Genomic DNA, 12,762 nt, shown 5'->3' with positions numbered 1-12,762 from the left:
TCCTACTGTACAATTTATAACATGTCTGTACAAATTACAGTAGAACCTCTCCTTACAGACACCTCTTTAATACGGACACCTCTAGCTATAACCGACAGTTCACTTGGTCCCTAAGAGACCGAAATCTATTTAAAGCCTACCTCTCTAAAACGGACACCTCTATAATACGGACACTTATTTCTGTCCCCTTGGTGTCCGTAATAAAGAGGTCTGACAACTGTAGTACAATTATAATTTTAATACATTACTATTCTACAAAGAATAACAGACAGTGAGCTAAATTCCTAATGGTTTGATACTGTGAATGTTACGTGTAGATTTCTACAAACACACATTTCAGTAGTGGATCTTAACAGTGTACATGAACATGAAGGGAACCTCCCACCCTCCCTCCTTATTCTTGGGCAAGAGCTGCTGAGATACATGACGAGCCCCCCCCCCTCCCTTGCCACTAAGTTTAACAATAATTTGTACATGACACCTTGTCTTGTGTAACTTACAGTATAAACTTATTGTGCCTTGTCTTGTGTAACTTACAGTGTAATATTCCCTTACCAGATTCACCAGATCTCACTCGAAATGGCACCGACCAAGGACCTTCTCCTTCGTTAGTATATGCTTGCACTTGGATAATGTACCAAGTGTATGGTGTCAAGTTATCAAGTGTTGCCACTCTGTTGCCTGTTATTACTTTCTGTGTTGGATTAGATGCCCCATCCTCCAGCCACCGCACATTGTACCCTGTGATGCCATCACCGACCACAGCTGGTGCATTCCATGCGATGCTGATAGAATTGGTTGAGATAGAGGTTGCAGCAAGTGAAGATGGTCTACCTGGTAAACCTATGTGTATGCAAAAATTAAAGAAACCAATTTGAGTTCACAGCCAATTGCATCTACATTTCACTGAGGTCATTTAATAAGCTACATGTGTGTATTAAAGAAGATTCTGACAAGCTTTAGATGTAGATCTCATGCAAGGGGCCTGCCGATCCCTTTATTTAACACATTTAATAATAATTAGAAATGTCAGTGTCAATCATAAAAAAGCTAATTTAAAAATGCAAATCATGATAAGTCTTTAGAAAGAGTCAACAGTTCTCGCATTCCTGACATCAGAAGGGTCAGAGACTTAGGGCATTTGGACTTTTGTCAGTGCCCTTATGCCAACCTGTACATAGTGAGTGACTAGAATTTACCAAGCCACTTTGACATGTACATGTGAGAAATGCATGCTCCAGGATTATTTATTACAATGTAATTATATTGGTACAGTATGTTATTAGAAACTATGTTAATATCAGATTACAATAATTTATAAAATTAACATTTGATGATTTATCACTTGGGACTAATGCAATGAGTTTCAGTAACTGATTATCAAAGAAATTATTTTAACTGATTACATACACATATACTGTACATTGTACATGTACACAACAGTCTAACAGTAGAGAGAGATATAGAGAGCAGTTTTGTACAATACATCAAAGGTCATATTTCTGATGGGTGAATACAAACTTTTTAAGGGTCGGAGAAGTTCTTACATGTAGTTCATCATTTAGAGAGTTCCAGATTTTTGGTCCGTAGTACTTAAAAGTGTTTAGTCCATACTGGTAGTGAAAACATTTTACTCTAGGTTGTACAAGAATCAATATGCCCCATAAGTTAAGTGATTTACATCTTACTTCACTTACATGTAAATGCCAGCATTACATACATGTACAGTTTACAGACACTTTAAAAGTACATTGAAGTCTTCTTGATTACTTGCTGTTCGAGTGATATTGGTACACTGTATGCCAAACATGAACAAATTAACCTTAACATAAAGTTAAAATTTACAGGTACATGTGTATTTTTAATTAGGGCATTCAAGGTACATGTACAGTGTAGAAAGAACACACTCCTAATACAGATTGGAGTCGAGATTGCATGGGACAATGTTCATTGAATGAATGAATCTTGGGACGTTTCCATGAATGCGGCATCCCCCGCAGATTTTGCAGGGGTGGATGACATCATCACCAACTTGGCAAAGGAGAGAGAGCCTGGTCACATCGAATGCACTCCCTAATCTTTCATTATTACTAGTTGGTAACAATAATTATAATTGTCAATACCTGCTGTTGAATTACAGCCATAAAGCTCCATTCTTAGGGTGCATTTGTTGGAGCAGTTTGTTGGATGTAGTCTTATGTACTGTGCTATGACTGAAGGACTTAAATCAACTCTAACAATGTTGGTATCATTGACATTGGCTTGAAACACCTTCAGAAAAAGAATAGAAAATAAAAATACAAAACGTAAAGACAAAAAATAATCTCTTAACAATGTTAGTATATAATAAGAAATTATCTTCAAAGAAACAACTATGTGTAAAAAGCAAAAGAGAAACCTGTGATAATGAATAACTATGTTTGTTCATGAACACAAATTAAGGGTTGGGGTAAGGGGTTTCTTCAAAAATTACAAGTACAGTGTACTCACTGTTTTGAAACACTGCATGTATCTTGATGCTACATGTAAATGACCAAAGGCCATGTAATACTGTATTAATTACTGCATGTACAGGGTGTATCACATGAATGTACTGTACAGACAGAATTTGTTGTTGTTGTTGTTATTGTTGTTATGTGGGGGAACAGGGATGGTGCAGTGGTGAGAGCACTCTCCTTCCACCAATGTGGCCCAGGTTCAGTTGCCAGGACTCTAAATTTATACAATGTACACTGTACATACTTGCTTGGCTTGATCTGGACCATTTAATACTTGACTGTATATTAATTATGTAGGGGGTTGCGAGTTTATGATAAGAGGTGGTGGAGGGAGGAGTTGGTGCAATTATGTCTAAGAATTCTCTGTCTTCATAAAATAAGTAAAAATAAAAACTAGTAATAAAATAAATTTTATCAACTTTATGTAATGAGGGTGACACTTAACAGCCAGTTATGACTGACAAACCTGTGGCCCTCAGATTCTGGATTGAATTGGAATTTGGAAGTGTTGGTTTTTGGGGAGAGGGGAAAACTGGAGTACCCGGAGAATACCCTCTCAGAGGAAGGGCGAGAACCAACAACAAACTCAACCCACCTATAACCCCCACCCACCCCAGTCCCCCACCAACACCACAGTCCAACAGCATAGTGTACAGGTGTAGGCTGATTTCCTTTAGTTTTCTGTAACATGCTTTACAGATTGGGTAAGAGATGCACAAAAATTCAGTCCCAGGAACAGTGTTAGCTAGTAGCATAAAAACAAAAGGAGTTTTAGGAGTTTGGAAAAAAGTTGGGGTTAATTTACAATGTACATGTAAAATCTTACAACTGTAGCTCGTGGGAAGCAAAAGATCAAAAGTCAGGTTTACACGTCTAATTAGTGTGTGTGACGAAACCGCTTATCTCCAAACCGCAACCGCGTGTTTGCTATAGATACATGTAGATAATCAACCAGTGAGCGTTTCATACCAGAAATAGGTTTTTGGTTTCTTAGCATGATCCATGCTACTGTATCTCAAGTTCAGTCCCCTGTAATTCTTTATTGACTTACATGTAAAACCTCAATAAATCTAATTCTTAGCAACAAGCCTACTGCCTTGTTCTTACAGTGTGTAATTAGGAGATTTGATGTCAGTAATGGTATGGGAGACCTGGAAAAGATTTGCTCTCTACACAGAACACTAATAATGGTAATGCATTTATATACCGCATTTTCTATTCATATAATAATAAATATAATACAAGTGCATAAATCAGGAGAGTTAATTTGGCACGTAATTATGCAAAATAAAGAACATCCATGGATCCCTAAAAAGAAACTTACTTTAGTTTTTCCTTGAACAGTATAATTCAGCCATGTATTTCCATCATCGCCATAACTCAAGTAAAACCTCGTAATATAGGAGCCCTTTAACCCTTGCACTGCAATGGCTGTGATGTTCATCCCTTTCTGAAGATTCACTTGTATCCAAGGATACATGTCTCTATCAAATGTATCAGGAGTCCATGCTCTTTTGTTTCCTAACCTTGCATATCGAGCATACGAATCAGAATTCCTCACAGTGGATGAAGTGATGTCATTGTCAGGAATTGTGCCTGTTGCCATTCCAAGATCGGAGCAGCCTGAAACAAAGTTGTGGGCTAATATTAATAACCTAATTTAAATTAAATAATGTACTGTAATTCTCTCTCTGGCAGCTGGGCACTTGTTGTTAGATTCATTAATTTTATAATTCATACATGTATGTTGCCTGGGTTTTTCAATCATTTGTTTTACATAGTCATGAATATTCATTTCACCTAAGTATACAGTGTACATACATGAACATGTACATACTGTACCTAGGCATTTGCTGTTTTGATGAACGCTACACCAAGAAGGATGGTGGATGTGCTTTTAAAGAGTGCATCTCTAAATGCATGTAACTTGTATTTATTTTTAAAAATGGTAGTCCTCATTTTACATGTACATACATGTAGATCTATATATACAGTATGACAATTAAATGAATACATGTAAAAGATGGTACACTGTAAGTAGTTACACGCACAATGTAGCCGGTTCAGCGTTGAAAGAGATGTCAGAATGTCACCAGGAAAAATGTGATACAGTGATAAACATTATTTTGACAAATTAGCCAGTTATAATCAAGTAATGTGCAGTTACGTTTGTACTATAATTGTAGTGAAGAAAACAAAATAATATTATTACTGCAGTACTTACTCTTGATAATCAGTGATCGATGTCCTTGGATTTCAAATTTCCAGTATCTTAAAGTTTGTAATCTATATGACTTTGAACATGTATATGTACACACTGAAAAGCCTTCAGGCTTGTATTCCAGACCACTCATGCTAACTGCTTTACACTCGATTTATTTTAGGACTGGCATTATTGGGTCTGTGGGGTCAAACTGGTTTTCAAGTATTTAGGTTCAAGGTAAAGGCCTGGAGACACTGGTACTTAGCAAGAAAAGTTATTTATTGTGTACACAAGTCCTCTGTTGACAAAAAAGATTGTCAAATTTGTTGAAAACATAATTAAATCAATTACGTGTACTGTACCTCCATTAGCAGCTTGAGTGCCTACAGGAAACAAAAACAAAACAAATAATGAACTTCACCCAGTAAACATGTACATGTAGATTGCAAAAATTACTAACAGATAATGCCTAGCCATGCATGCTTTGCTTTGAAAGGGAAGGTTTCCATTGAAGCTGGGTGTACATATTAATATTCCTGGAGCCCCATGTGTAATAAAGGCCCTTTTACAAAAACAGCAGTTATTAAAGCCTAGAATCCTTAAACTCCTTTAGCCACCATGCTACATGTTGTACATGTACATGTAAAATTTTAAGCATTAAAAAAGGGGGCATGATATACATCTACAACATACATGTATTAAACGACATGTACAATGTACAGAATGATTAGGTGGGACTTGGGGGGGGGGGGGGGAGGTGGGGAGGGTCTCCTTACATGTAGGTAGTAGGGAAATTCTCCAAATCACAACTTACATGTAAGGCTAGGTCACACTAGAGGGGGTGGGGGAGGGGGACTCATTGCAGGAACAGTTTCTCTCATAATATGCCTCCCCTGTTTTTATGGAAAAGTATTGTCACCAGGTCAAAAGTTTTCCCCCCAACTACATGTTGCATTAAATTCAGCTCAGGTCAATATTATTTGCATCATGAAGCAGGGACAAAGTAACCCAGATTTATGTCACATTGTTTATACTGCTCTTGCAAACTGTCCTTGTTATAATCGGCATACAGTGTACAAATGACCCTGCAATAAAAAAGTGTAAGTCTCTGTCCCTATAACATATCTCCCAATGCAGTGCACATGAAAGGGATATCCAGACTTCTAGTACCTGCTCCCCAAGTATATGAGCTACAGCTGTACAGCTGTACATGCATTTATGACAAAACACGGCATTTGGACTGGGCCTATCTGTCCATTCGCCCCATAGTTTGCAAAGTCTGATACATTGGAACCCTGCCTTATTACCACTTCGTTAATATGACCACCCCGTTATTACGACTACCTTTTTATTGCCCCAAAATGAATTGAAAGTCCAGTCATTACCTTAGTTTTAAAACCTCATTTATCCGACCACCCCGTTATTGGAACCACATTTTCACAGCCCGAAGGTGGTTGCATCAACGGGGTTCCACTGTATACATTATAGACAGTACACATAAATTATTGATTCAAGTACTGCTTGAGAGGCCTCTTGATAAACAACTAGGGTGTTTTATCAGCGATCAATACTGTAAATGTATTTTCAATTTATTGTTTTATTTTAAGGCACTCCTCTGCATTTTAAATTAGGAACAGAAAAGGGATCATAAAATTATTATCACACATAGTGGTACTGATCCCGTGCTAGAATACATGTATGCCAGCCATTTGCTCAAAATACATGTATCTACCAATCGCAGAACAAAACACAAATTCGAGTGATCAACCTCTTTACTTCCTGATCGTGAAAAGCACACCCAAGATAAAAATGTTTTGAAACAATTTCTCAACGCGCAGACAGCTATTGACGAAAACATCATTTCTGTATCGCGCACTATCTTTATTAATTATTGGGAGAAATGCCCGCGGTTAAAAAGACTTAATCGATAATACAAAGTTAATTTAACACAAAAGGAGTTTACGTCTGTTCCATATGGCCTTAGCGGTAAATAATCGGCTTTGCATTTTGGCAGCTTGGCACTTTGCCCGACACGCAATTTACTTTCTGAATAAAGAAGCTTCATCAAATTTCGTTTTACGAAGTATAAAATACGCCAGAAGCCAAACTTAACGAAGACTCTCACTGAGGCATGCCCATAGGTGTGTTTGCTCGTATGGAACGAACATTGGAAAACCAAAATATTTTTGTCACGGCATACGCGCCCGCGTCGGAAGAGCAGCTTGACTCATCGACATTTTTGGTCAAAAATCAGACCATATAGAACTTTCATGATTCGTGCCCTGATCAAAGATCAGAAAATACAAATCATTATTTGTTTGCCGCTTGTTAACCAAAACCCAAAAGAGTCATCCGAAAGTAAGCTTACACGATCGATAAGCCCAGAAGGTTATTTTTTTCCCTGATGTTTGAACGTCATTACGAAGCAAAAATATTTCAAGAACAAATTTGGGCATATCACTAAATTCGAGAAAAAAGTAGGATCATAATCATTATATGAGAACAAGCTGGGGAGTAATCATGCTTTGCATCAGCACTTTGCAAGAAATCAACAAACAAAGCGGGCAAATGAAACGAACATTGCAGCCACAAGAACAGAGCACTTCATTGACATTCAAGTATAGCCGATTCATACAACAATTAATACAGAAGCAACAATTTTACCTGTTTCTTGAAGTAGAACGTAGCCGACCAAAAGCAATAAAGTCCGTAAATAGGTTAATCGGCAGGTTAAAAAGGCCATTTTTTTACGATTTTATGTAAAGAAACTCATACCTGCAGCTTCCTCGAAAAACGGGAAGTGACTATCTGGACACGTGACTCGACTACATTCTTACGCTGACCAATCAGGTGCCCAGCAGACGGGTGTGGCTCACCGGAAGTCAACATTCATTTCCTGTCGTGAGATTCGCGGATTTTCAACGTTGCAAAAATGTTATACAGACAGGTATATATTTTTAATAGACCCAAATAATCGCGATATAAGGCTTTCCTCAATAATTCACTCATTTTTTTTTCACAACTGAAAATAACCCTAAAGGTTATTATTATTATTATTATTATTATTATTATTATTATTATTATTATTATTATTATTATTATTATTATTATTATTATTATGGCAGTATGTTAACACCTGAATACCAGATATCAAATAAAAACACGTCTAAATTTACAATAAAATAATGTAACAAAAAATGAAAATCAATTAAAAATAACATTTAAAAAAAGTCTTAAAATTATTATTATTATTATTATTATTATTATTATTATTATTATTATTATTATTATTATTAATCAAAAACCGTACCCCTTTCTTCAAGACAAGCTGCAGCCTAGATCAGTATGTTTGTTTGTTTGGGGGGGGGGGGGGGGGAGGTGGCAGCTGAGCGCAATCCGGTTTTCATTTTACAGATTTACAGGTATTTTCTGCCAGGAATGGCCGCTCACTTTCCCACCCTTTCGAATTCATGATATGGACTAATTAACTGCTCCCCTTTTGGTTCACACTCAGTATCAGTTGCCATCTTTGAAATACAGATTTTCTTAATTTTATTACCCTTTTTCGGTAACCAGAAGGGAATCACGAGGCGCGAGGGGAGCTTCCTTTCTCTTCTCCCTCGCTCCTCTCGCGCGTCTCGCGCGCCCTCTGACTCGGTTTTCCATCGCCGTCCCCTGTCACGCAGGCCAAATTCTCAAAGACCACAGTTTAAAACAATTGAAGGATACTCAACGAACATGACTTACCTGTAGGTATGATTTGAGTAGAGCTTGGCATGATGGTCGACACTGTTGCAAATTGTGCAAGTATGGCATCGGTTGTCAAGCCAGTTAGCTTGGAAGTGTCTGCCAACTGTGTTGTTGTCATGGTAACTGTCCTTTGTGTTGCAGTTGGTTGTTGTTGTTTAGTTGGTGATGGCCATGATGTCTCTGTCGTGATTGGCGCTTTCTGTGTAACCAACGTGCTGGTCTTTACGACATTTATCTTGGTGGAGTTTGCTATCTGTGACGTTGTCAAGGTAACTGCCGTTCGTGTTACATTTGATCTTTGTTGTTTGATCGTCGATCGTTCGAACGTCTGTGGCGTGATTGTGAGTGCTTCCTGGGTGACGACCAAGCTGTTACCATGCACTGCGTGACAAAGCAACTTGATCATTTTTGATTGATTGATTGATTGATTGATTGATTGATTGATTGATTGATTGATTGATTGATTGATTGATTGATTTTGTAAACCTGGGTCCAGTTTAATAAAACGCTTCCACTTGTAAATAACAGTCTTGGCCCTTGTTGTTATACGCTCATGTAGAAAACAAATTCCGAATAAACAGTATCTGTTTTTTCATTGAGTTTCTTTTCGTGTGCGCGTCTAGGATCAGTAGACTAACCAGCTTGTTTTCTACAAGCGTAAAAAATTAAAGTTTTATCAAATTGACCCCTATTTGAGTTTTTACCCCGGATAAATAAAGATCACTCTGACCATAGACTGCGAGCAATCTCTTTCTTGGCATCCCTCCTAGTTTTCATAATTTTTCCGTCACTTTCCGCGCGTGATCTGAGGAAAAAAAGTAGGACTGCTCGCAGTCTACTCTAACCATATTTACTTACTCCTTAAAAGAAGGTTCTTGAAGGAATTCGTCTTATTTTAGCACTGAAAAAATGCGACTTAGGGGCACTGGTCTAAGAATCGGCTTGATTTGGCGTTATACCAATTAATTACTTACAGGCCTCACTGTATTTCAGTTTTTCTTTTTCTGGTCAAGGGCTCCTCGAATATTCCCCAGTTGGCTTTTAATTGGAATCGAAAGAAAATGATAAATCGTAGATGAGAAGAGAGGAGGGGAAGGCAGGGGGAAGGAGCGGTGCATGATGAAGATGTGTTAGACAACACACGCTTAGAATGATTGCGTTCATAAAACCAGCCTCCGGAGGAAGTAGTCATACAAGGCAACAGAATTTTCTAACAGTTCTTTCTAACTGGTGACAGCTTTTACCGCGAGAGGAAAAGAAAAGAAATAGTCTTTATAGCCGAGAGCTATAATTTAAAATAGTCCTTTTACGCGCAGTTTTTTAGATAACTTTCCTACAAGAGCCTTCATTGCAAGCTAGATCCAGTTCGGCACCGACAATACGAAAATTGTCCAAGTACACTGTACACAGGACCCCATCAGTCATCTCTACTCTTCAATTGTATAATGTTTATCGTAAAAACTCACTCCTCCTTAGTCCCCCGCCTCCACCGTAACCGCCGCCTCTACTTTTTCATATGCTATTTTTAATTTCCCCTCTTCCTGTTTCGCTAAAAGGTATCGGTTTCCTTTAGATTTTTTGGTTTCGATCAGCTTATGTAACAATCTTTTCTGACGATCTAACAGTAATTATTACCGAAGAAGTCCGCTTGCGTATTTTAATTTCCCGAGTCCTGACTCCCATGTTTCTTTGTTTTTCCCTTCAGATTATCAGGCTTTGTTATTCTCCGAAATCACGCGGCTTTGTCAACAAGAGCGTTGTTTGACACTGATTCCTAGAACATTTTGTGAATATTATATTTTACTTTCAATTTAAATTTTGTCCATATAACAGAAACAAGGTCACAGTAGGTCAGTGTTGAATCGTTATGCCTGTCAGCTAATTAGCTCATAGACGGCTACCTTACTCAGTACTAGAACATTGATTTAACATTTAATTGGATTACAGAATTTTAGCCTTGACTCAAAAAGTTTTTAGGTTATTGTCACCGACGCGGGATGACGGGATGGATTAAAAACGAATACTGAGAAGCAAACTGAAAATGAAAAAAAAGAACTTATGATCATGACTGAGTAATTATGAATCAAGTGCTTCCAATAAAATGAAACTTTAGGAAAATGTGGTTATTTATCGAGGGAAAGGAGCGGAGACCGGACGTGAAAATAAAGCGTATTTTGAGAAGTATGAGGCGTCGTTACATTAAAACGTAGAGCTTAGCTTACAAAATAATTAACTTTCCTAGGCTTATGCTAACCATTTGTTAGCTGTATATGCTATTGCTTCTAGCGGACTATAAATCATTCTTAAAGCAATCCCCCTCTGTCTATTATACTAAACTAGCTTAATATCCCTGACGTCCTCTTACCTGTTCCTTGGTTTCCTTGCGAAAGACAGCAAAAAATCACGACAAGAATTATGGTGTTTGAGTTTAAAATGTCCATACTTAAGCAGGGGAGGACGAATTCGAGCGAGCGATCGATCGATCGTTCTTCCCAGCGCCGCTTATAAATAATAAGATGACACGTACAGTCAATTCCTGGCTTTTAGCCGCGGCTACGTCATCTCTGCGCTGAAAAGGCGTGGCATCATACACGGAAAGAGTGGTCACACTCGGAACATCCTGTTTAGTGAAAATAAATTTCCCTAACCGTGAAATCATGATCAGCGTTGATCTTTATTGTATTATTTGTTCCGCAATTCATTGCTGATTAGATCTTTTACTTCAAGATCCGTTGCTTTTATTTAGTCGAGGTGTTCCTTACAAACAAATACAAATATTTGTTTTTACTGAATAATCCTGTTATTGGATGTGGTACGTGTGTGTGTGTGGTTTTGTTTTAGGGGGGGATCTCTACTAAATCCCACGGGGACCCAAGGGGAGATAATCATTTTATTGGGGAGGGTAGAGCTACTTGCTATCTGCTTTCATCCGCAGTTCAAGTGTGTGATATTTAACACAAATTTTCACTTCCCATCTATTTATTATGGATCCGTGGCATATCCATTCCTCAGGCAAAACGGCAGTTGCCGGTTATCGGCTTAATGGCTCAGCCAGTAGAAAACTACACCGATATCGCAGAGGTTATGCAGGGGTTCGAATCACATTTAGAATTAATTTTCTCAGTCACCTTTCTCTTCACTCCCAAATCTTAACTTGCGTGCGATGGCTACGATCGTCCATTCCGGCTCAACGGGAATGTGATAACATTGAGTAACAGAAGTATTTCGAAGCCAGGAAAGCTTTAGCATAAGTAAGTGAATAAATGAACATTTCACATTCTAACCGTACTGTGCAACATGTTACACAGTGTGAGATTTGTTCATTTATTGGCAATGTCATATTTTTAGCCATTTCACTTTCATCTATTCTTCCTTTACGTTTACATGCTAAGCTCACAAAATAGCAGCTCAAACTTGGCTTGAGTCGAAAGCTCACGGCTCACTCTACAGCACTGGTATGACAGAGAACAGAGGTTCAGCCTGATTTTTCAGTCAAGCGTTCGTTTTGCCTACATAACTGCGATGTCATTATTTCACGATTATAGAAGAATTGAGTATGCATGGATCGATTAGTACATAAACGTTGGCATCCACCGTTTGTAATGTAGGCATTTTCTCACTTTGACAACTGGCGAAAGCCTAAGGGCTCCAGTATATATACTGGTCATGCTTGCAAAATGTGGAATAGAGTAGGCAATCCGTTTACAGGTTCATGTGTACGTATTACCGAAAATCAACCCAAATTCGTTAGAATACCGGTAAATTAACCCTTTCCTGCCCAAGAGAGCCATATGGCACAAGACACAATTATGGGCTCAGTATTTGGTCAATTTGTGTGAAATTTGCACAACCAAAAGATCTTTGAAAGATCTATAAATTGAAGGCATAAAATCATGCCCCCCTCCTATATGAGACTTGATTTACCACCCCTCAAACTTTTGGATTTTTTTTCCTTTCTACGTTAAGGGTCCAGTTGATATCTTACAACAAGCAATGCACTGAGAGCTGTACATTAAGCTATAGTTTAGGGGGATACCCAGTATGTACAACGAATAGGAATTTTTTCAATGTTTTTCTTCTTTCGTTTTGGGCTTTTCTCACTCTTATATGTGACCCCCTCCATCTCTGTTGGTGTGATTTATAGCATACTCCAGAAAATACCTTTTATATGGTATATCACATGTGGTCTGTCAGTTCATAGTTAGTGATTTAGAAAAATTCGCCATTTCCCTTGGGCAGGAAAGGGTTAAGACCTGGGATAGCTCTTGTTACCGTTAGTTTGCATTTTTTTATATACAAGAAAAGCCTATG

At 38.0% G+C, this 12,762-nt stretch overlaps 1 protein-coding gene across 3 annotated transcripts in view; it reads right to left on the bottom strand.

The window, feature by feature from the left end:
• The window catches only part of LOC146465318 (receptor-type tyrosine-protein phosphatase delta-like), a 36,066-nt gene extending 25,104 nt beyond the window's left edge, over positions 1-10,962 (bottom strand). Inside the window, exons 1-5 of one of the 3 annotated variants that reach the window (XM_085128488.1) lie at positions 10,817-10,962; positions 8,449-8,832; positions 3,819-4,121; positions 2,124-2,261; positions 556-843 (exon numbers count right to left, since the gene is read on the bottom strand). In XM_085128488.1, the coding sequence (XP_084984614.1) occupies positions 556-843; positions 2,124-2,261; positions 3,819-4,121; positions 8,449-8,832; positions 10,817-10,892 (1,189 nt within the window). In that variant the 5' untranslated portion in view covers positions 10,893-10,962. Of the gene's footprint in view, positions 1-555; positions 844-2,123; positions 2,272-3,818; positions 4,122-7,365; positions 7,503-8,448; positions 8,833-10,816 lie in introns of those variants that run through there. The other 2 variants (XM_085128487.1, XM_085128489.1) reach the window with 2 other exon arrangements.
• Positions 10,963-12,762: the final 1,800 nt, after the last annotated feature.

The sequence above is a fragment of the Pavona decussata genome, unplaced genomic scaffold (genome assembly GCF_977016875.1).
Source record: "Pavona decussata unplaced genomic scaffold, jaPavDecu1.1 SCAFFOLD_156, whole genome shotgun sequence".
Lineage (NCBI taxonomy): Eukaryota > Metazoa > Cnidaria > Anthozoa > Scleractinia > Agariciidae > Pavona > Pavona decussata.
This window is presented reverse-complemented; position numbering and strand designations above follow the sequence as displayed.